Source organism: Struthio camelus, chromosome 4 (genome assembly GCF_040807025.1).
Source record: "Struthio camelus isolate bStrCam1 chromosome 4, bStrCam1.hap1, whole genome shotgun sequence".
Taxonomy (NCBI): Eukaryota; Metazoa; Chordata; class Aves; order Struthioniformes; family Struthionidae; genus Struthio; species Struthio camelus.
In genome coordinates, this window is record NC_090945.1 from 72,655,861 (window position 1) to 72,677,685 (window position 21,825).

The 21,825-nt window shown below is 38.1% G+C and overlaps 1 protein-coding gene and 1 long non-coding RNA gene across 4 annotated transcripts; both read right to left on the reverse strand.

Moving 5' to 3' along the window:
• Positions 1-1,160: 1,160 nt before the first annotated feature.
• TMEM128 (transmembrane protein 128) lies at positions 1,161-10,685 on the reverse strand. Of its 3 annotated transcripts, none has more exons than XM_068943368.1 (5): positions 10,510-10,685; positions 9,116-9,257; positions 5,796-5,957; positions 4,376-4,484; positions 1,161-2,923 (listed from the first exon to the last, which is right to left on the reverse strand). In XM_068943368.1, exons 1-4 carry the CDS (start codon positions 10,628-10,630, stop codon positions 4,385-4,387), a joined length of 525 nt encoding a protein of 174 aa, XP_068799469.1. In that variant the 5' UTR covers positions 10,631-10,685; the 3' UTR covers positions 1,161-2,923; positions 4,376-4,384. The 3 variants fall into 3 exon arrangements, with proteins under 3 accessions (XP_068799469.1, XP_068799470.1, XP_068799471.1); XM_068943369.1 differs by having other exon boundaries at positions 1,161-3,277; positions 10,510-10,662; XM_068943370.1 differs by having other exon boundaries at positions 1,161-2,319; positions 10,510-10,659.
• A 917-nt stretch (positions 10,686-11,602) lies between these two features.
• Positions 11,603-19,052, reverse strand: LOC104151402 (uncharacterized). The gene is made up of 3 exons (XR_011141105.1): positions 16,639-19,052; positions 15,878-15,966; positions 11,603-15,775 (listed from the first exon to the last, which is right to left on the reverse strand). It is a non-coding gene; the product is annotated as an uncharacterized lncRNA (long non-coding RNA).
• Between the last annotated feature and the right edge of the window lie 2,773 nt (positions 19,053-21,825).

Consider the following 21,825-nt stretch of genomic DNA (forward strand, 5'->3'; position numbering starts at 1 on the left):
CTAAGTGGACAATTAAGATAGATGTAATTGCACATCGTTTAATAAATTGCTGTCACGACTTGGCCCAAACTTACCTTAATGAACACCGTTTGCTGTGACTAAGATTGCTGGTTACGGTAGAGCCTGGTCATTCACAGCTCTGAGACCGTACTGCACCCTTCTCAGTACAAACCTCTTTCTTGACTGAGTACACCCTTGAAATGTCAGACTTCAGACTCAGGAATCAGGGATTTATGCTTCTGCCATCTCTTGGTCTCTCTCTCATCCACTCTTCCCATCGTTCATATGGACATCTTAAGAGTTTTATCAGGCCTGCAGTCAATCCGGATTTAACAAATCTGACCCTTTCATGAACACTTGGAGCAGGAAGGAGAAAGAGCAGGAGGTTTCTTACCTCTGTGCTCCACTCCCCTCCCAAAGCTTTACAGCTCGTGAGCGCCAATACTCTCAGCACTATTCTCTGTTCTTCACAACTGTCAGCACTTCCTATCTCTCAGATGACACCAGTGGAGAAGGCAGATGGAGGTAGACATGTCAGGCCTGCTCCCCCAACAGCAGAACTGCATGCTGAGTCCGTGATATTAGTCCTTTTGAAGGTGGCGGTTTTTCTTTCTTCTGACAAGTACCATTCTGACAACAGAATACTACAGCTGACTGCTAGCCGGAGGAGCAACGGAGGAGCTACAAATGAGCTCAAAGTAGCAGTCTGCTGCAGGATTTAGTCCATTTCTTACTTATTCCTTTTCCCCATTTATATACTTTTTTTTTTTTAAAGTGTGTAGCTGTAACCTAGGGTCATTAGATACTGATATATTCAAGTCTCCAGATTTGGAGGACCAGTTGACTACCTACAGGGGTTGAGAGGAATTTATCCTAGTGTAAAACACTAAATGTTTTACCTGGTATTTTGTTTGGGAATAATCTGAAGTAAGAAAGGTCGTAATTCTCTTATTACTAGTTATTGAGATACCTAGTGATAGCCTGAAGGCCAAATACGAAGACAGACCGGTCCTTGTTCTGGCCAGGCAGGTCTTACATTTTTACTCTTTATCTGTTTTGTAGCATATCAAATATCCAAAGCATTGGGTTTTTCTGTTCGTTTTTCAAAACAGTGCATGGCCCATGTCTCAGTACATGAGAGGTATGAAAGACAAACATACTCCAAGTCCAAGTACAGTATTTAACATGAACATCTAATTCATAGGCAAGCACACTGATGGCCTGAGAGTCCCTAAGAACAGTGTAATTAGATGGTTAAACAATTAAGTACTGAACAATAATTGATAACTTTTATACAAAGTTTAAGATGCCCAGAAGAATAAATCTGAAAAATCATGTAGCAAATAGTGATTTTAACTGAAGAGTACAAGGCAACTTAAAGCACCTACAGCATTTATACAGTTGAGAAATACAAACACAGTGATAATTACTTCCCTGAGCAAAAGCCCATTTAAATACAATAAACAAAAGTTATTCAAACATACATACTTATGCAGATGTAAAATTGTTCCAATTTGTTAAAAGATGAAGACCAGAAGATAAGCAATTTGTTCCTTTAAGATAAGTACAACTACTTCTTTTAAAACTCAAATATTAAATTTAATTAGATCAGCCTGTTAATTTACTCTACAAGCTAGTATTACTGCAGACATTTTATTTTGGTTTGACCAGATGAGTATTGAGGATGAATATTAGGATTTTCTCCTTTACGTTGGAAAAAAGTTGCTATCAGTATACAATGAAACAACAGCAGCAGCTTAAGATATCATTTATCTTGCTCATTACTCAACATTTCACATAGTGTGTATTCAGCCATAGTGTGAATTTGAAAGCCAGAATTAAGAACGTAGTCTCCTCTTACAGTCCAGGCTCCAAGCAACAGTCACAAGCAGTAATATTTAACAAGTTTCAGTACCCACTCTCTTGCATCTTCCAAAACGCATGGGTTTGAAAGTATTTAACACAATATATATGCTCCATATAAAATGATCTAGTGACTAGATGCTGTCCAGGTTTCCAAATACTTAAGTGTCTCAACCAAGGTAAACAAACAAACAATGTTATTTTACTTTCCCAGCTGTGTAAGGCTAATGGTATTTAAGTTCATATCAGCGTCTCTATTACTGAGGAAGAAAAATGGCAACTTCATTAACAGGCACTGGTAAGAATGAAAAGTTAATTTACAGAAGAAAAACATCCTGAATACTGTAAAATAGTGCATATATCAGAAGAATTTATTTTGTGCTCTTAGCTTCTTGTGTAGCGTAACAAATGTTCGTTATATTGCTGGTCATTCACAGCTTGATCATCCATCTTTGGCTGTGGACAAACCACATCAGCAAAAGTGGAATCCATTTATTTCACTGATGGCACCACCAAGTTAACAATAGTGTACACTTCAACCAGTTTTCTAGGCCCTTACTCAGATCCTCATGTTTTTTCCCCAACACTAGCAGATCTGAAGTCAGGAAACTAGGTAATAAAATATTTCCTACATGGTAGCACACATAGTATTACAAGTTTAATAGAAGCTGCACTAGGTGACCTCTGGAGGTCCCTTCCAACCTAAATTATTCCATGATTCTGGGATTTTTCAGCAAATAGGACTTAAGACTATACAACTGACTTATTACCCATCTGCTTAAATCAAAATACAAATAAAAGCTTTACAAAAAGTGATGAAAAGCTTTGTATTACTAAGAGATGTAAAACCTGTCTACCTTTCTGTTCTTTGCTAATCAGTTGCTTCTTCCCAGACACGGGCTGAATCACAATGGTTTCTATCTGATTTTTAAATCAGGCAGTCTTTATAGTATCAGTCATAGCAAATAAAACAGTATTAAAAACTATATCAAAAGACTGGAATGTGATTTAAGTGACATCCACTTTGCAGGATAACAGCTATGTGAGTCCTCATATGAAGCTGAAAGAAAAACAACCCAAATCCAACTTTAAAAGACAGTAACTCTATTTCCTCTACTGGCTGTATGTTGTACTAACTTGATATTGATTAATTAGATGACTTTGTATCAGCATGTACAGCGCATAATTTGCTGTATAACAAAATTAACTTGTTTGTTCACATAGAAAAACGGAGTGTTTTCATAAGGTTCAGCTGTTCAGAACATCTGTAATTCATTTTTACTTCCTACTTTCTAAGTCCACCTAAGAATAATTTAACAAAGAATTGTTGTTTTAGCCTGTTAATATGATCAAGGCTCTAACAGACCACACTGCTTCCTCTCCCCATCTCCTTCCAGTGCTCACCAGAACGTGCCTAATGACAGAAGGAACAAACATGAACTGAAGACGCTTGCATTAGCAAGTGCGACTCAAACTCCTACAATACAGTAAAGAGGATCTGAACCAAATACTGTATTTTCCATGAGGCCATAGCTGTTGTCAGAGTATGATGCATGTTAATTGCCTCCTTAAAAAAGCAGGCCTCTAGATATCTAGGAATTGGGAAAAAATATACGTCTATAACTTCAGTTTGTTTATGCTGTGTCCCAACTATTAAATATTTTTTGCCTACAGCACTGGCACTACAAGAAGTGACACTCAAAAATGCAGCCTTTCCTCTTGCTGCATTCTTACAAATGCTGGCTAGACTTCTTCACTGGAAAGGATTTGTGAAGGCATGCGAAAATCAGCTGGCTTCCCTACATTCACCCGAAAAAGAAGTACAACAAACAAGTCCTGCTGAAGGACTGACCTCACTGGATAACCTGGACATCTGTAACACAGGGGATGCCCCTTACTCTATTTGCTAAACCGTCTTTGATGCTTTGCTTATTAAGCTTTTTAATTTTACAGGATTCTACCAAAAGGGCAGTTATTAAGGATGAATTTTTCAGCACAAAGATTGGAGAGAGGGGGGGAAGAGAGGGGGGGAAGAGAGGGGGGGAAGAGAGGGGGGGAAGAGAGGGGGGAAGAGAGGGGGGGAAGAGGGGGGGGAAGAGAGGGGGGGAAGAGAGGGGGGGAAGAGAGGGGGGGAAGAGAGGGGGGGAAGAGAGGGGGGGAAGGGTCGGAGGGCAGAGAAAGACAGTTGCATATGGACATAAACAGCCTTCTGCCCTTTACTATCAGGTCAAGGAACTTAAGAATTTTTTCCAGTCTGGGCAAAACCTGCAGATACTTGGCCCAAACGCCCCAAAGTCATTGATTGGCACTAGTCCCTTCTTCTCATAATGCAGAACAGAATATTAGGGAAGAGGAAAAAGAGTAGCCTTCCCCTTAGGATACCTGCATATTGTCTGGTAACTCTAGAAGTGTATGCAAAACACAGAAAAGGAATCCTTAAAACATTTGTCTAACAAAGCAGTTCATGCAACAATAATTCAATAGATGCATAAATAATTCAATAGATGTTTACCTGAAGGACTTATCCCAGGAGTGACACAAGCATCACGACACCCATAAACTGAGTGAAGAGCAACAAAGGTGTGATAAATGACCAGACAGGCCATAGGGCAATGTTGAAACTGGGAAGGAAAGCAAGACGGTTTAGGTAAGTTCTGTTGTTCGATTACAGAAACACTAGTCACACAAAGAAAACTTGGCACAAGAGGTAATGAGACTTCAATGATTCAGCCTGGAAAAATGCTCATTTCTTTACGATTTGAAAGAAAACCAAAACTAGCACCAGCTTATTATTAACTGGTAGCTTGGTTTACTACTCTCATTTACTGACAACTCATCCTTGAACTTCAATAGCTGCCGAGGATTTTACACTGAGCAAGTCCACTCAGTCCCATCAGGGGTAAAGATAACGTTTTACTTTCAGAATCTGTGTATGAAGTAAGATGTAGAGCAGCAGAGATGAGCCTTAATTTGTACTTCTAGCTAGGCAGATGTGAGTTTGAGTTAACTGAACAGAAAGGGGCAGGGGGAACAAACACTTCTACGACTGAACTGGAAAGATTATGAATCTGACTGATTCTAAACTATAGCGCACCTTTATCCTTTTCAGCCTTCTTTTCGCTTCTAGCACTGCAACAAATACGCTAAAGATCATGAACTGGCGTTGTTCAGATGTAACATCTAAACTTAAAAGAGCCAGCTTTCACTCACAAGTCAAATGCACATACTTACACACATACACACACATAATTTTTTGTATCTTTTTATTTTTACTCACATGCATATTTGCTCAACTGATTCCTATAGTTTTACAGAGAAAATAGCTCTTACTAGAAGGACCATTATCTGACAAGATATAACCCTTTAAAACACACACAAGAATAGTTAAAATGTAAATTTCAGTAATGTGTTTTTTATTTGTAGATTTGGTTTGATAGTGAAGAACTCTGTACTAGGAACTGATCTGGCATAATTTTCCCAGCTAGAAAATACACTGTTCTTAATTTGTAAACTTAACAAACAGTTGGAAAAGATAAGCAATTTACCCTAACAAGTTGCAGGACTTCTGCTTCCAAAAAAAGCTGATTTATCATAAAAACCATCTCTTGTGTTTAAAGACAGACAGACAGACCTACCACTCCCACTAGCAGAATAACATATAACTCCACAGTCAGCCTCATTTACTTAAAGGGAACTATTAATGAAAAGACATACTGACACCTATACATGCAAACAGTAAAGGTGAAAAAAACAGCCTTGTGGATGAATGTTGAATGTGGAAGAAATTATGGATACTAAGCAGAACTGGTATGGTCACTAGTATGTTCAGCAAAATCACAGAAATTATACTTTTTATAAAAATGAGCCCATTAACATGGTTGGACTTGCACAGGTTTAGTAAAAGTTGGTAGGCCCACAGTATTCTAACTTACCATATTGCTGCTGCAATAAAGGTAGTTGTCGTGATAGGTATCAGTACTGGATACTGTGCATCATAGTCCTCAATTCCACAATACCATTCAAGATATATTATGCAGTAAAAAGCAACAGACAAACATGCAGCCAATAAACAACTGCCAGAGGCAAACCACCAACTGTGGGGGGAAAAAGCATGAGTAAGTACTGTCACATTTCAGTCTGCACATTAATCTTCATTCTACTTTAAAAACAGAAGAGAAAATACCTGTTAATTTTACAGATTGTCCTAAAGTTGCTGGAAAGTCTTTTCTTAAACTGCTTTTGCAAAATACGTACTTTTGTCTTTCTAAAGAGGTCTAATATGCATAACTACTGAAGTTTAATTTCTTAATGTACTGTCCTTGTCATTTATTTTTCCTCAAATATATTAGAATTACAGTGCAACAGACCTTGCCAGTAATCTACCATACTACCACACTAAAATTAGTTTGTCAGTAATGAAATAAAATAGGCTCTATAGCAACTATGCTTCACAGTATAAATTAGACTTTACTGATTTTTGTGCAAAGAAATGTTGTAGAAAGCTTTCAAGTTTATGAACTCTCAAATTTAACAGACTAGCAGAATGGAAAATTTTCTTTATAGCCACTGAAGAAAAGAGTACAGAATTCCAAGATTTCAAACTCAGAAACAATATAGCACCGGGTTTGTGATTATTTAGGAAGCCACACATTTAAGCCTACTAGGGGACAGACTTCCAGAGTAAGATGGGATCGACAGCTTGGCAGGGAAAGTGCATTTCAGTAAAATCTGAAAAATACATGAATGTATATTAGCAATTTAAAAAAAAAAAAAGTGAATTCTTGTTACTGCACTTTGATAACTAAAATACAAGGGGTCCTCAAGTTGCTGCTTACTCCAGACAACGTTTCCTCTGGCATCTTGCAGTAAATGTCTTATGCTATTTTGATACCTGGATACTACTAATTGAGACGTCTGCATTAAGAGAGTAGTTGCCATAGTCTACCTAAATAACAGTGGAGGAAGACAGGATCCTTCAGAGAGTAGTTGCAGACACCCAAAATCTCCATCACACCCTGGAGACAGTAGTTTCTATCCACAGACAAGTGGATGTAGGATGCATTTAGACCACGTCTGCAACTTCAGTTCCAGAGAATCTCAGCACAGAGCAAGGCCATGTTTAGTTTGTACATACTAATCCAACAGTGACAGTGAGGCAGTACTTGAGAGGGTTCAGAAAACACCGTCAGGTGAAAATATCTGAAAACATTTGAGTTCCACCAATCCCATTGAAAATAATTCCATAGAAGTTATTTCACTTATCTTTCACTGGTCTGCTCAAAATCGTCTAAAAATATTCCAGGGAAGTTAACTTCATTTTGATGTTTGAAGAAAGATTTCAGGTTTTTTGATAAAAATATAACCAAAACCTCCACGGTTTCAACAAAATAGGTAGAGATTTCTTCTCCTTAAGTATAAACTTAATGGTACAACATTAAAACATTCTGTCATTAAAACAAATTTTTCAGGTACATAGATGGCTCAGCAGAGCCTAAATCAAAACAAAATTATATCGAGTAAGATTACAAGAAACCTCAAGTATTGTATTTACTTAAAAATTAGTCTAATAATACTCAAGCTCTTGCTAAAAAATATTACTGCTGATTTCTACTTTTGTCTGCCAGGTTGCGTATGGGTTTTGGTTTGTGTGATTAGTAAATAAGAAAATCTGAATTTTCCTGTAACAAGTTATTAATATTATCAAATTTTGTCCAGTGAACTCTAGCTCAAGATTAAGTCCTACCACGATGAAATTACTGGCTTTATCTAAAAAAAAGTCCAAAATTAATAACACCTCATGAGAAAAAGTTACGTTTGTTTCTTTCAGTGTTTCCACAGTTTATCTATCTCTTTCTTAGTATGGGATGCTCTGGATGAACACAATTTTCTAGATGGGGCCTTACCAGCATGGTATGGAAAATTATATTTCACATTGTACCTATAAAAACTTCTACTGGATATATTAAAAACAATGCCTTTTTTCCCCAAGTAACAACTAGGTTGACTGATATTGATGTGTGGTCTGTAACAGTTTCCACATTCTTTTCTATAGCACTGTACTTACTGTTCTCCATTTTGCACCTATGTATTAGAGGTTGTCTTCTTAAGCGTATGTGCATCTATACCTCTTGAATTTTAACTTTGTTCTACACACTATTTCTCCAGCTTGAGAAGTGATTTGAAATCCACTGATACTCATTTGGAATTAAATTTTCTCTTCCCAAATAGTCATAGCGCTTCCCACCTCAGCATCGTCTTCGAACCAAGGATGCACTCTCCCTAGTCTATCTTTCCATTTACGCACATTATTTTGGAACACTCTTACAAACCCATTCTCATGGTCATATCCACTATACACACTACACTGAATAGTCTGTTCTACATGCCGAACAGTTTAAGTTTACATTCCTGTAGGTAGGAATTTTAAGATTTTCAGACATGGTTTGTGAACTAACCGTAATTCACGTGATTTCAGAAAGTGATAAGCTGAAGAAGAAAGGTCATATAAGATGCACAATCCTAGAGTGTAAGACACTTAACGCTTAGAGACACTTAATATTCCTGCTCTAAAAAGTCTCACTGAAATCATTTGCATTATTTGTAGTAGTAAAGCATGTGCCTATATATTTCTGTAATCAAAGTCTTCAAAAATACACGAAAGATCCAATAATGATTTTAAACCTTGAGAAAATAGACAAAGTTTTGAGTCAATTGATTCAACTCACTGAAAATTGACGTTTCCTGTTCTGTAGAACAGTCATCAAAATAAATTAGAGAGAGAAAGTTAAGAAGCTGCTATCTCACGTTTAGGTGTTATTCTGTAACATTTATATTTAATGACATTTCTTTACTCATCACATCTTCAGGAACACAACTTTGACTAGACAAGTTACCACTTTCAAGCTGAAGGTATTATTTCTCTATAGAAGGACTTTAATTATTTCAGCCTAGAGCTAGATATAATGCATTTTCTCCAACAGGTAAAGGAGGCTTGAGAGGCTAAGGTAACGGGAATGAATTCCAAGTTCTGTTTTCCAGCACTGTGGCCAAATGTAGCATCACAGGATTGCCTTATGAAGTAGCTCCTTTACAGAGCAAGAGGGGGGAAAAAAACAAAAAAACCCTCACTTCCTATTGTATATCTTGTTTATCCAAGATTTAAAACACAGAAGTAATAGAAGTCAGAAGTAACAATCTGAGTGTGATTGCAAGATGAGTACACAACTTCTCTTTGTAAGAAAAGGTATCTTACCTATCTGCTTGAATAGTTTCTTTAATGGCTTTAAAAAACTCAAAGTAATATGTCATGGCAATTGATGCCAAAATCCAGAATGCCGAGTGAACATTCAGTCTGGGGGGAGGCTTTCTTTTTTTCTCTGCAGCTGTAGACTCTTCTGTAAATAAGAACATAATGACACCACTAAAGCCAGTCATTAAGTGGAGTATGATTTTAGTTACATAAAACACGGTGCTTAATCCTTTTAAATCATTTATCTTTAGCGATTATTATACTCAGCTTAATATTCTTTGTATTAGAGAGGAAGCATTCTAAAAAGCCCTGCACATTTCCTGAAATAAAACAGATTAAGCAAGGTACCTTTTGATCAAACAGCAAGGCAATAACAATAAGCATATACTTTGCTTGTGTACCCTTTTAGAAAATTAACAGCTGCCGAGAATATGAAAGAGCTATTTAACCACTTAAGAACGTCCAATTGTTATTGAAGTGTTTTTATTAAACTGCATATAGAAGGGCAAGGTCTGTACCCCAATTACTAAATTATTTGTGTTCATTTTCATTAACTTCAATGTTTGCTTGATTTAGGCTGTATACGTGGAGCAGGTAAACTGAAAATAAGACTATGCTGAAAAATGTCTTTTCTTTTGTTCTCATCACTGTATATTGTGTCATAGAAAGCAGGACAACGGGGCAAGCAGACTTGACAGCTTACTTTCGGCACGACAGAGACCAACTAACAAGCTGAATGCTTAGATGTGCTGTCCAAAAAATGAAAGGGAACAGACGTATCTGCGGAAGCGTAGGTGTATTTGATGTTTCAGTCATTAAACCTCCTTTATCGCTAAAAGTTATTGGTGATTTGGGTTAAGAGGAACACCACGGTTTTGTGCCTTCAGCAGTGTAATGCGCCTTACTCTCCACTCCCCCCCCCCCACTACCACTAGCTGAGCGGTAACAGCTCTGCTGCAGTCTACAGATATCTCTGAACTTTATTTATTTATTTACATTTCTCATCTCCCAGAGCGAGGCTCTGGGGCACTTAAAGCGCTTCCTTTCCCACCAGCGAGCGCCGGCTGTTTCGAGTCTTTTCCCCAATTTCACGCCTCTCCAACCGAGCCTCCCACCTGGCACGCAGCGAGCTCTGGTGAGCGGACTTCCGCCCGGCGAGGCGCCGGCCAGCGCCGCCAGCAGGCACCGCCTCGTCAGCGGCGGGCACCGGCCCACCCGGCACCCCCGGCCCCGGCCGCGCCAGGCGGCCCCACGGGCCCGCGCCCACTCGCTCCCCTCACGGGAGCCCAACTGCGCCTCCCGCCGCGGCCGCTCTTCCCTCGGCCCGGCCCGGGCGGCCGCGCTCCCCGCCGGCGGGGGCAGGCGCGGAGCCGCGACGCGCTGCCGGCACCACCCACCGGCCGTCCCGCCGCCCCCGAAAGGCGGCTGCAGCAGCGGCGGGTCCCGAGGCTCCGCGCCTTCCCGCAAATAGCGCCTGAGCCGCGGGAGCGGATCCGCTCCGCTCATCTCGGCCTCCATCTTGGGCAGCTCCGGCAGCGACGCCGGGGCGGGGCAGGAAGCGCGGCCCGCCCGCTCGCTCGGGCGGCCGTTGCGGCCGTTGGGCGGGTAGGGCCGGGCCGGGCGGAGGCGCGGCTGGCGGTACCTGGGGCTTGAGGCTTGGCCTGCTGCTTCTGTTGGACAGAATTACGCAGCCCGCTTTCCTCATAGGGAAGTACATGAACGTGCTTCTCCCGTATCTGTGCCTGTGTCTATTAAATAGCTTTTCTGTAGCCAGCACAAGACTTGTCCACGGTTCTCGGAGGCCTCTGCCAGAGGGCAGAAGAGCGCTGAACATCGCAGCGCGAAGGGTTCGCGTACCAGCACGAAGCGCGTTCGGACTCAGTACTTCCTTCTGGTGTCGGCAGACGCGCTTGACAGAAAACGTCGCGCGTAACAGATCCGCTAAGAAAAAGCTAGAGAAGGAAGTATCTGAGAAGCTGAAGCGAGAGCCCTCACTGAAGTTTTGTGTAACAGGCGTTTGCTTGATCACTGAGGGTAGACCGTACTTGAAGTGGTGTTGTAGAGGGACAGTGTTACACCTCGTTTCACCTCCCTGAGTTAACGAGGCTTTCAGTTTTGTAGCGTCACCAGCGGATGAGCAGGTAGGCTGCTCGCGACGTAGTTCCATAACTATACTAAATTACAACATAAGACACTCAGTTGCCATTTACTTCACCATTAGTAAGGATACATATCGTAGAGCTCATACTATGATGAAAACGTAAGAGTGCCAGCTTTACTTTTAATTTGACTTTCTCCATTTTCACACATACATGCCCTACTAGATTACTTACCCTCCTGATATTGTACATTTTGTTTAGTACTTAGTTATTATGAAAGAAACTGGAACAGCAAAGAAACGTCCAGACAGGATGGCAGTTGTTCTTTGAAGAACACAGTTAACGCTGTGGTGTACAGTCTGTGATAGAAGATAGTTTTTTAGGTTGAAGCTCAAAAAACAATGTTTAATTATTTGATTACACTCTTCCCTTTAAAAGATGAGCTGAGTGTTGTGCAAGAAAACAATGTATATGAGAACCTTTCTTAAGTTTTCATTTATCATGTGCATTCTTCGTATACTGTGTGAAGTTTATCAGCAGAAGAGTTTTGAAGATACTTACTCTGTAGTTTCTTGCTGAGAAAACAGGCAAATAGGAAAAGCAAAAAGAGTGGAATGTGGGCTATAGATAAAATAATTATATGTTTTATCATTAACTGCTAAAATGTTCAGGCCATCTTAAGATCAGGGTAGAAGATAACTTGGGTACAAGCTAGACTTGTTCTAACCTATACAAAATACTGGTTTTAAGCAGTTCTGAACTTGCTGGGTAATTTATGGCATTTTCAAATGCCCTTTGAAGTATGTGGAAAACTCAGGGATAAGCCTTAATAAACTAATCAACCTCTCAGATAGATAGCCTAGTTCAGAACAGTGTTATGGGAGTTTTAGAAGTCATCAAGTTTACATTAATATAACTAGTATATTGATGAACCTTAAAAGCACACAAGACTTAAGGTTTTCAATTATTACAGCTTTTTCTTACAGTTGGTTTGGATTGTAGGTGCTAAAGTAATGCAGAATTTGGCATAAAACTGTGCACTCTATAATTAGAAGAAAGGTAGCACTGGTATTTCATTTGCCACATAACCTGCTAAGTAGATATACCATGTTGTATAATCTACCTGTTGATGTCATGTTTCCAGGTAAAGGGCTGCTAACGCTAAGTTATCAGGAAAAATTAAATATATTCTCCTAAACATCCTGTTTTACAGACCAGTGAGATGTGAGGAAGAGTGAGGCCTGGGTTCTGGTTATTCTTAATTACCTTGCATTGACTTTTGATTGAATTCAACGTACAAGATGGAACAGGTGTTTTTGCTGCCGAAAGCATGGCCCTCATTTGCATCTGAAATCCATGAGCCATGTCACAGTGAACAGAAGTTGTTTTTCCCAACCTTGGAACATGTCTCACACAAGGACCAACCACATCATAGTCCTTAGTGACTAAAGTGATTTTTTTTTTTTTTTAATTTAGTTGGATTCAGTATTTTAAAGTTAACAGCTGGTGGGAGCCTCTGAGCTCAGCTTTCTTAACAATGAAATAGAGGTTTCTTTGTTTTACTTTCTTTGAGTGAAATGATTACGTCAGCCTTCATTTTCATGTTAGTGATTCAAATAAAAAACAAAGGAAATTTTCATGTGCTCTCTTTGTAAAAGCTATTCATAGGAAATATCTTTGATGTAAATGTAGTAATTAAATAAATACATATGTTTGAAAAGGCTAAGGTCTGTCATTGTTGTTAAACTAAAGACTCCTGTTTACCTACAGAGCAGGTATTGTGCAAAGAGCTGAAATAAGAGCTTCTCTTCCCTGCCTCAGTATTGACCTTAACCTAGATCACTCATGTTCAGTGTTTGCAGAGCTGAGATGTTTTCTGTGATCTTTTCACAGAGCTCCTCTGGTTCAGAAATTATTAATCTGTTAAAGAAGTGATAGTGATCAGGAGCTGGACTGAGACCGTTCAAAATGAAAACCAATTAACAAAGCAATGGGACTGCTATGGATAATTAATTCTTGCAAGCAGAAATTTCAGGATTCATGTAAGAATGTTGGGAAGTATTTTAAAATGCAGTGCTTTATCTGATAAATTTAGTGTACGCTCTGTGAAGGGAATTTGTGAATTTGTGAAGATTCTGTGAAGAGAATGTACAAAGGGTAGAGTTTTCAACAGTTGCTAGCTATATGTATGCCTGGTCTTTTGCCTAATTTGAATTCTTGTGACTTTTTCAAAAACTGACTTTGACATCTGCAGGATCTTTTAAATGAAAATAACGCTTTGTCGATTTTAAAATATTCTGGTTTTGTAGTTGAAAATGAAAGCTGAATTTTGCAAAACAGTTGGATATTTTTTAATCCACTATCCTATTGCTCTCTGGATATTTAGTATATACTGATGGATTGTTTTTTATGTTGATTTAGAAGTGACTCCCAATGAGACACGCCAAGTCATAGGGGTTTTTTTGTGTTCCCTAACTGGATACATACAGTTTTAAGAATTAGCATTCTGGGATAAACTCTCACGTTTAGAAAGTCAAATTAATTTTCTAGCATTGTAGTAGATATGCAGAACGTTTTCCCTTTCAAGTAGTCACAAATGGCCAAATGGCCCAAATGTTGTCTGTTCACGTAAGACCTGGTTGGAATTTTCTTCGTCTGTTATGTAAGTAGGGCTGGTTTTTTCTCTCCGTATGTTCATTTGTACCTCAGGGAGGTTGGCTACAGTGTAAAAAGGAAAGGTCTTTCTGAGGAATGATGGCTCAATAAACTCTGTGCTTTCTGTTCAAATAATACAGTCAGTAGTGATCTGCTCCTTATAATCTGCCAGCAGGAGTGAAAGGATGGGATGTGTAAGGATTCTCAGTCCTTTCTGAACATTGCTCTTGGAGTAAAGCGTTACATGTCTTCTCTTACACTGGGTAAAAGCTAAATGCATTGTCTAACTCATACAGGTAAGAAAGCAGCCTTCAAATGGTATCACAGTTTTCTTGCTTTCATCTAGCTTTTCTTGAATTATTTTAATAGAAAAAATCACTGAAGTCCTGAAAGCACTGGGTGTTAATAGCTTAATGCAGATCTGAAAAACAGCCAAAGGTTAAAACTCGATCTTACCTGAATGTCATACACATACAAACTGTTGAAATCCAGTTAAATTCCCATGTGAGTATTAAATTACAGTGCAGCCCTGAACTGACCCTTTAAGAAGGAAACAATTCATATAATAGTGTGTTTGATGCAAAGAATGCACTACCTATAAGCATGCAAGCATTTGAACTTCATGAAGGAAAAGATACCATGACAAAGAAAGATAGTTAAAAAGGGTGAAAAGGGCATCTAAGCAAATTGGAAAAGAGGGATCCATATAAAATATGATCTGATTTATCTATCTGTTCTTTACTTTGAAAGTTGTCAATGCAAATTACAAAAAAGTAGCTGGTACAAACCTTAGTCTGAAATCTCTCTTTGATGGAAGACCATTTTAACACCTTCAGTTATCCTGAATGGAAATCTTAGCTAATGCTCAAGGTTTGATTCTTACCTTTTACTGTAATCAGCATTAAGAATATAAAATGAGAGGAATTTGCTAATTCTAGCTCTGATCATCAAACGTTAAAAAAAAAAAGCACACACATTAAACGAATCTGAATAAACCACTTTCCTAACAGTTAACCAAATTTTCATACTCTCCCTCTCACAAATAATTTCTTGAATTTAGTTTCAGTTAACTACGCTTAGTTTCTCAGGGAGTACAATGGCTCTCAAAATACTTTCCTAAGACCACAGTTTATTGATACAAAGTGTTTGGCAGCAATACTCCAGCTACTGTTGTTCTTGACTATTCAATCCTCAGTAGTGGTATATAATCTCTCTCAGTTCAAGGATTCTATCTGGCTTTAAAAGCCTGCAAAAAATGCTGGGTTTAGGCTGAACTTCACATCATTTCACTGTGCAACCTCATGAACAGTTGTGATAGAATGAAGGATGAGATGACAGAGATGCAAAAACAAATGGCCGGATGTGGGTGAGAACAAGAATGGTTGGGAATTACTGAAACTGATTTCCTCACTGAGGAAAATGTCTATGCAGCCATGCATCTGTAACACTAAGATGAGAATTTCATACTTACTCTAGTGCAGTTAGGAACATCCTGAAGTATCGAGTTTTTTTGGACTCATGAAGTCTACAGATCTAATTCACTCAGAAAAGACTATCTATAGGAATAGGCATTCAAGTTGCCTGTTCAAGTTGGTTATTCACAAAACTCTTTGCTCTACAAGAGTACTACTCTATTTAGACTTGGTAGTTAATTTCTATTGATAGAGGTTAGTATTTTTTAGGCTGTGTGAGCATCTTAACCATTTTTTTCCGAGATGGCCTAATGTCCCCAGCGTCGGTGATTTGACAGCTGCGGTAAGACAGGCGCCTAGCTTCTTTAGCATGTGCATCTCCTTGTTCCAAGACTGGAAAAGTACAGATAATTTTCATCATGTATACAGCATAAGAACATCCCACTGACGGAATTCAGCTCAGGCTGTTTTCCCCGGAGAATTTTTGCCACGGAGCTCTGAAAAAAAAAAAAAAAAAACCTGAAACAAAACTCTGTGGTAGTAATCTCATTCAGGTTTATAAGCAGGTTTTTTTACCATCGTCCTTCACCACCTCTTACCATTTATGCATCCTATCGGGTCAGTTTTTCATACCTTTTGATCTTGTATAACAACTGGATAACAGAGGTAGAGGGAACACTGTCAGGTGCTAAAGGGTCAAAGAAAGAAAGCAAGAGAAAAAAGGTGTTTGTTGATATGAAAACTGTAAATTTAGCAGTACTTGAATCAGAATTTTTAGCTAGTAGGCTTTTGTGTTGATTCGGTTGCTGTTTTGGATAATATGCTTAACATACATAAACAGGTCTTTAAGTACCTAGATAGAGCTAAGACTGAGTTCATATTTTTTGTCCTCTCAGGAAACTTTTCCAGTACTAACCTCTGAAACCACTTACTGTTCACCAAAAAGGTGAATTCTTAGAGGCAGACTAGGTGAAGTAGAATTGTAGCAACAGGAAAGGAAGAGGAAACATATTTCATGGTGCGAGACAAGGAAATTGTAAGAACAAGGAGCCCATAAAATGTCTTAAAGTAAATGGGAGAATGGATAGATGAGGAAAAAAAAAATCAATAAAAACCTTCAAAAGATGTCTGCAAAGCTAAGTAAAAGCTTTTATATTAGCCATTGATTCAGGAGTCTGAGGCAGAAAAAGGCTAGCACAAGGTATTGGCTTCAGTTAGTAAAGCACTTGCTATTATGCTAAGAAAGAAAAGTCTAGGAGAAAATTCTGGGCCTGTCTCACCCACCCAAAAAATCAGCCTTTGTCATACATGGATGCTGTACAGTGTCAGCAGCTGTTTATACCTTCCTTCCTGTTTATACCTTCATCAACAGTCAAAGGCCATCAAAAGGGCTGAAGATCAAACATATATAAGTGTACTTCATGATCTGTATTTGTACACTAATGTCTTGAGAGATCATTACATGGCCACTGCAAAGAAAAATAGAACATAGAGAAAAATTACATTTTGAGCACCATGTACAATGCAGGCAGAATTCCTGTGTTAGTCTTCATTCATTTTGTCATCTCATTTCACGGTGATTTGAATGTGTCCAAATGGATTTCTCTTGAGTGCTGCATGCATTTTAGAGGAAAAAGATTCTGTTTGTCAGTAGAAATAGGCAAAAAAAAAAAAAAAGTTGTGATATACAAATATGAGAAAGAGATATTAAAGTGTAAAAATAAAGGAGGAAATGTTCGTTCTCTGCTCTTCCAAAAGAGCATAGTGAAAGATGGGACAATCAAATGTTCATTTACAGAGTTAAATAATTGCATCTCAAATTCTCAATACAACTTTTTTGTGTATGTTTTTGACTGTTAAAAGAATTCATCAGCTTCCCTTTATTTCTTGCTAGTAGTGTTAGTCTGCACATCCTATCAGATACCAATAAACTTGCATTCTTTTCAGCCTGTATTCATGTTGTCTTAGAGGAAGATGATCTCACGGTGTGTTTAAAAGTACCTTTTTTCTAATAAAACAAATACATGTGAGAGTTGGGCCTGATTCTGTAATGGTAAATATTTTACTAAAATCCTGAGCGTAACCATACAAAATGAAGCTAGCTAGGATTTTATTGCTAGTAGAGGTGAGTTAGTCTTTTACAAATACATACTATTGCCTGGACAAGTGATTTCTATCTCTGAAGACTGATTTTGGTCACATACATGGCATTAAATTGCCACTGAGGAAAAAAAGTAGCAATAATTAGAGCTAGAAAACTGCATTTTGCATTATAATGCACATGCATGCATATGAACAAGCAACTTATCAGCTGACGATTTATGTTGTATGTTCTCAGAGTTTCAAGACAGACTGAGTGGTAATTACTTCAGGGTAGAAACTCAGAAATAGTTAGGTGATGCAACAGCTAACCTGTCTAGAAATGTCTAGAAAAATCCAAACAGCCAAATTTAGATAACCTGATGCTGATGAGGAACAGCAGAACCTGGAGATGAAATCTGATGGAGTAGGCAGAGCCTAATTCACACCTGCATGTGTTGAAATAAAGGGAAGCTTACACCTTCTCATGTATTTTTTCAGACAGTCAAAACCAAACACAAATATAATTTTGGGGGGGTACTTGAGATGCCCTTTTAGATTACTCTCCTGGTTATGAGGACCTACCTCCTTCTGTGCTGACTCTAGCACTTGTCAAACTTCTTTTTAAGGCAATTTAGTTCAATACATTGAGGGAAAATCTTATTTTTTTTTCTAAGTTTTCTGCTGGCTTGGTGGTAGACTAAGGAGCAAAAATGCTTCTGAATCCAGATCCCATCCCTGATTCTTGTGATCCTATTGGGGATTGAGTGCTTTTGTTAATATAAATGGGAAGAACGTGCACTGCAATGACAGTTACATATCAGTTTACAACACCACAATCAAACACACTCTCACTCCAGAATTTTAGAATTCTACTTGGCAAAAATTACTCTTTTGAAGACAGTAAGTCAAGGAAGTTTTTAGGAAAGTACAGTAAGACAAAAGATGTAAGATGATGGAGGATCAGGCTGGATGATTTTATATTTTGGAAGAAAGTGTTTTGTTGTTCTACTAGTTGCCGTTTCCGGTTGCACTGGAAAGCGAAATTAAATAAGCACCACCATCTAGCTAGTATCTGAGTTTTCCTTTTACAACTGTGAGAAAGTGATTTGGACAGCCAGCAAGTTCACTTGTGCATGTAGGTGCGGAAGCACTTTCACAGATCTGGACAGTGGTGATGTTTAGAGCGAGAACGTAGCCATCGTGTCTTTACGAAGGGACAACAGCCTCTTCCACGTTGAGGCAGTGTGTACTTTAAAATATGATTTCTACTCTTTCACGTCTTTGCTAAAACAATTCAACAAAAATATGGGAGGCAGGTTTTTGTCTAAAACTTGCCATTGTTACATTTACAAGTTCTTGCCTTTTTTGCTATCTCATATGGCAAGGTTGTCTGAATCTAGACTTTATCGACAAGATTTCCTTACTCAATCAGACCTCAGCGAGGGTTTTGATTTTATTTTAGTAGTGATGCATTCCACCTTAAAGTCTGAGAATAGTAGTTTAATGGGCAGCCATGCAAAGATAAGATTTTTGTTATCATCCTGTAGATCTCCTGAAGTTTACAAAGAAGCAGAGCTGTCCTGTAACTTTAAAGATGATGATTTCAGAAAACTCCAAGTTATTTCAGGAACTTTAAAAGGACTTCTGGAGAGAAGTCAGTTATATTACTTCTGCTGTATCTCAAACATATTATGGAGTAAAAGCAGTTTCTGTACAAAAGATCTCATGAGAAGGTCAAAACATACAGTCTCTACCTGAAGACCAGACATTTCTAAGTCTGCTAGAATAATTTAGAAAAAGGCGGGATAAATTTAAAAAAAGCATATGATTGAGAAAGGATTATGCTCTGTGATCTGCAGTTTGGCAAAGAAGAAAAAAATCCAATGTAAGCAAAAAGCTTTAAGGTGTTTCAACACTTACTCTGTGAGAACGTAAAAGCAGTAAGATACAGGTGCAAAAGCAATTGTATCCCAGTAAGCACAAAGTTACTACTAAAATTTCTTCTAGTTCAGGTGAAATTTAGAATTCAATATAAAATAACACTTCCTGTAAAAGTACTAATGGGAAACATAATATGCTTTTCTTGGCTGACAGAGCAGAAAAGAAACTTAGAGGACTTACTCTTGCTTTTTCTTGAAAGCTGGATTGTGAGAAGAAAGGGATGAATGTTGAATATATTGATTGAGATATCTGGTAACCTGTGAATACAGCTCAATGTATAGAACAATACGCCTTTTTTGCTTATCTTCCACCAAAAGTTTAATATTTGCTCTCTTATTTCCTTAATAAAGGTGAGAGTTACACCTTAAAAAGTTTCCGAATGAAATAATGTATTCGGTCTCTGTGTCTTTTGGTCATCAACTATAATCCACTACTCAGGATCTGACTACATTGTACTGATGCAATTGCATTATAGCACCAGGTGGGAGGATCATTTTTCACTAAGAAAAAAGAAAGAACTACTCTAAAGCACAAGTACAGTGAAGTGCTGAGCACAACAAATAAGTAGCCATCCTTTGAAGCCTTTCTCTTTTAATGATTACACTCCCTATTTAAATGCGTATGCTGTACTTATTAGGAAAGACACTGTCGTTCAACAATTTTCTAATTTACAATACTTATTCCTTCCCCTTACCAGACAGTCCATTTCCAATACACTATTTTAGAAAGGCAAATATTAGCAATAAGGTGTATTTGATAATGGAGCTATGTTATGCTGTTTATAAAATCACAGCACAAACATTCTGGAGCATTTTGTAAAGCTGTGTTATTATTACCTGATGGTTTCTCAACAGTTTATTATTACACACAATATATATAAAAATTACTACTGTTATTACTACAAAAAGGACAATGAAAGCTCAACATATAATTTCTGGAAAACACACTAAAAAGTTTTCTCATGATTTGGTCAGTTTGTCACAAATGCTAAATGAAGCTTTATACAAACATTTTCTTGACAGTAACTTTTCAGTACCTTGGCCCATGTTACATTAAAGAAATTTCCGGTAGTTACAGGACTCAGTAAATGCTAGAAAACTGTTAAGGAAAATTACTAAAATTAGTTTTATCTGTTTTCACATTTCACCTTCTTTGAAATGGAAGAATAAGACATATAGTTACAAAATGCATATTTAATAGTTATAAAAACTTAAAAGCATGTAAAAGTCTTTTAATATTAAAGGACATAAGTAAAAAATCGCCAGTTCTTGTCAGTAAAATAACTATTTACCTTTTTATTTAGATATATTCTATACAAACTACGTTAAAATAATAGCTTTAATGTTACACATTCATGCATTTAAATTAGAAAATGCCCAAAGCAGAACTGACAGTCATGTTCCCTTATGTACTTTTTTTAGTTACATGCTTTATAGTAGCTTTCCTGCCTCAGCAAAAGTTTGGAGAGCCTCCCTGTCTTTTCCTTAGAAAGTAAAATGACAGCTGCAAAATAGTAACGTGCCTTTCTGAATATTACTATTGATTCCCAGAGAGAAAAACACAAAAAAAGATGAGTGTCTTTCAGCCGTGTGATTCTGCTGTACTGCCATGGCCTAATGCCGTTCAGCAATACCCCTTTGTTCTGAAAGCATAAACATAGTACAGTAACTAGAAACTTAATAGTGGAAAAGATGATGCTGCTCTAAAAATATCTGGGCTAAAGAACTTCAGGAGGTGCTGTAGGTCCTCAGCCTTTTGGTTTGTTTGATGTTCAGACACTAACACTTAGGTCTTACTTTAATGAACGGTGCATTACTAGTATTATCTGAACTGCACAGCAAGCTTGTGTACCAAGAGATAAGGTCTGTTAGATCTGGGAAGATATCAGAGTAGAAAACAATGCAGGAGTGTCCTAAGAGAGCTGTTTTGATTTTGAGGTTCTGCAACAGCTCAGTGACCTGTTTTTTTCTTTTTACCTCAATGCAGCTTCCACCTGAAAGTCCACCTGAAAGCAAAGCCACCTCAAGAGTGTGGGAAGTTCAGTCACTGTGTGCAAACGATCAAATACTATGACTTAAGGTATCTTACACTGAAAATGCTCCATAGATACTAGTTTTCTATCTGAAAGTTTGCTAAAACATCCTTCATAGTATCTGAGGTACAAGCACTTACAATCACAGAACCAAGGAGAACCCCTGCCCAAAATCCTGTAATGGGTTTAGTAGGATGCAGTCATATCATCTTGTGCTAGATTTTGCTCTATCTCCCCGGGTACACATTTCAACTGTACCATAGTTCAGATGTGGTTTTGATGGCGTTATGACGAAATGCTGCAGGAAATGAAGCTGATAATTCAGGTGATAAATCCTCCCAGGGCAATACAAGCCCAGTACGCTGGCATGCTATTGAAAGAAACTCGACTAACCTAGCTGTTCGGTCAGATAAAATAAAATAAAGGTCTGCTTAGTTTTCAGTCATGGCAGTTCTTTTATGTTTTGTACTTTGCATGTACTTGAGCAGGAGG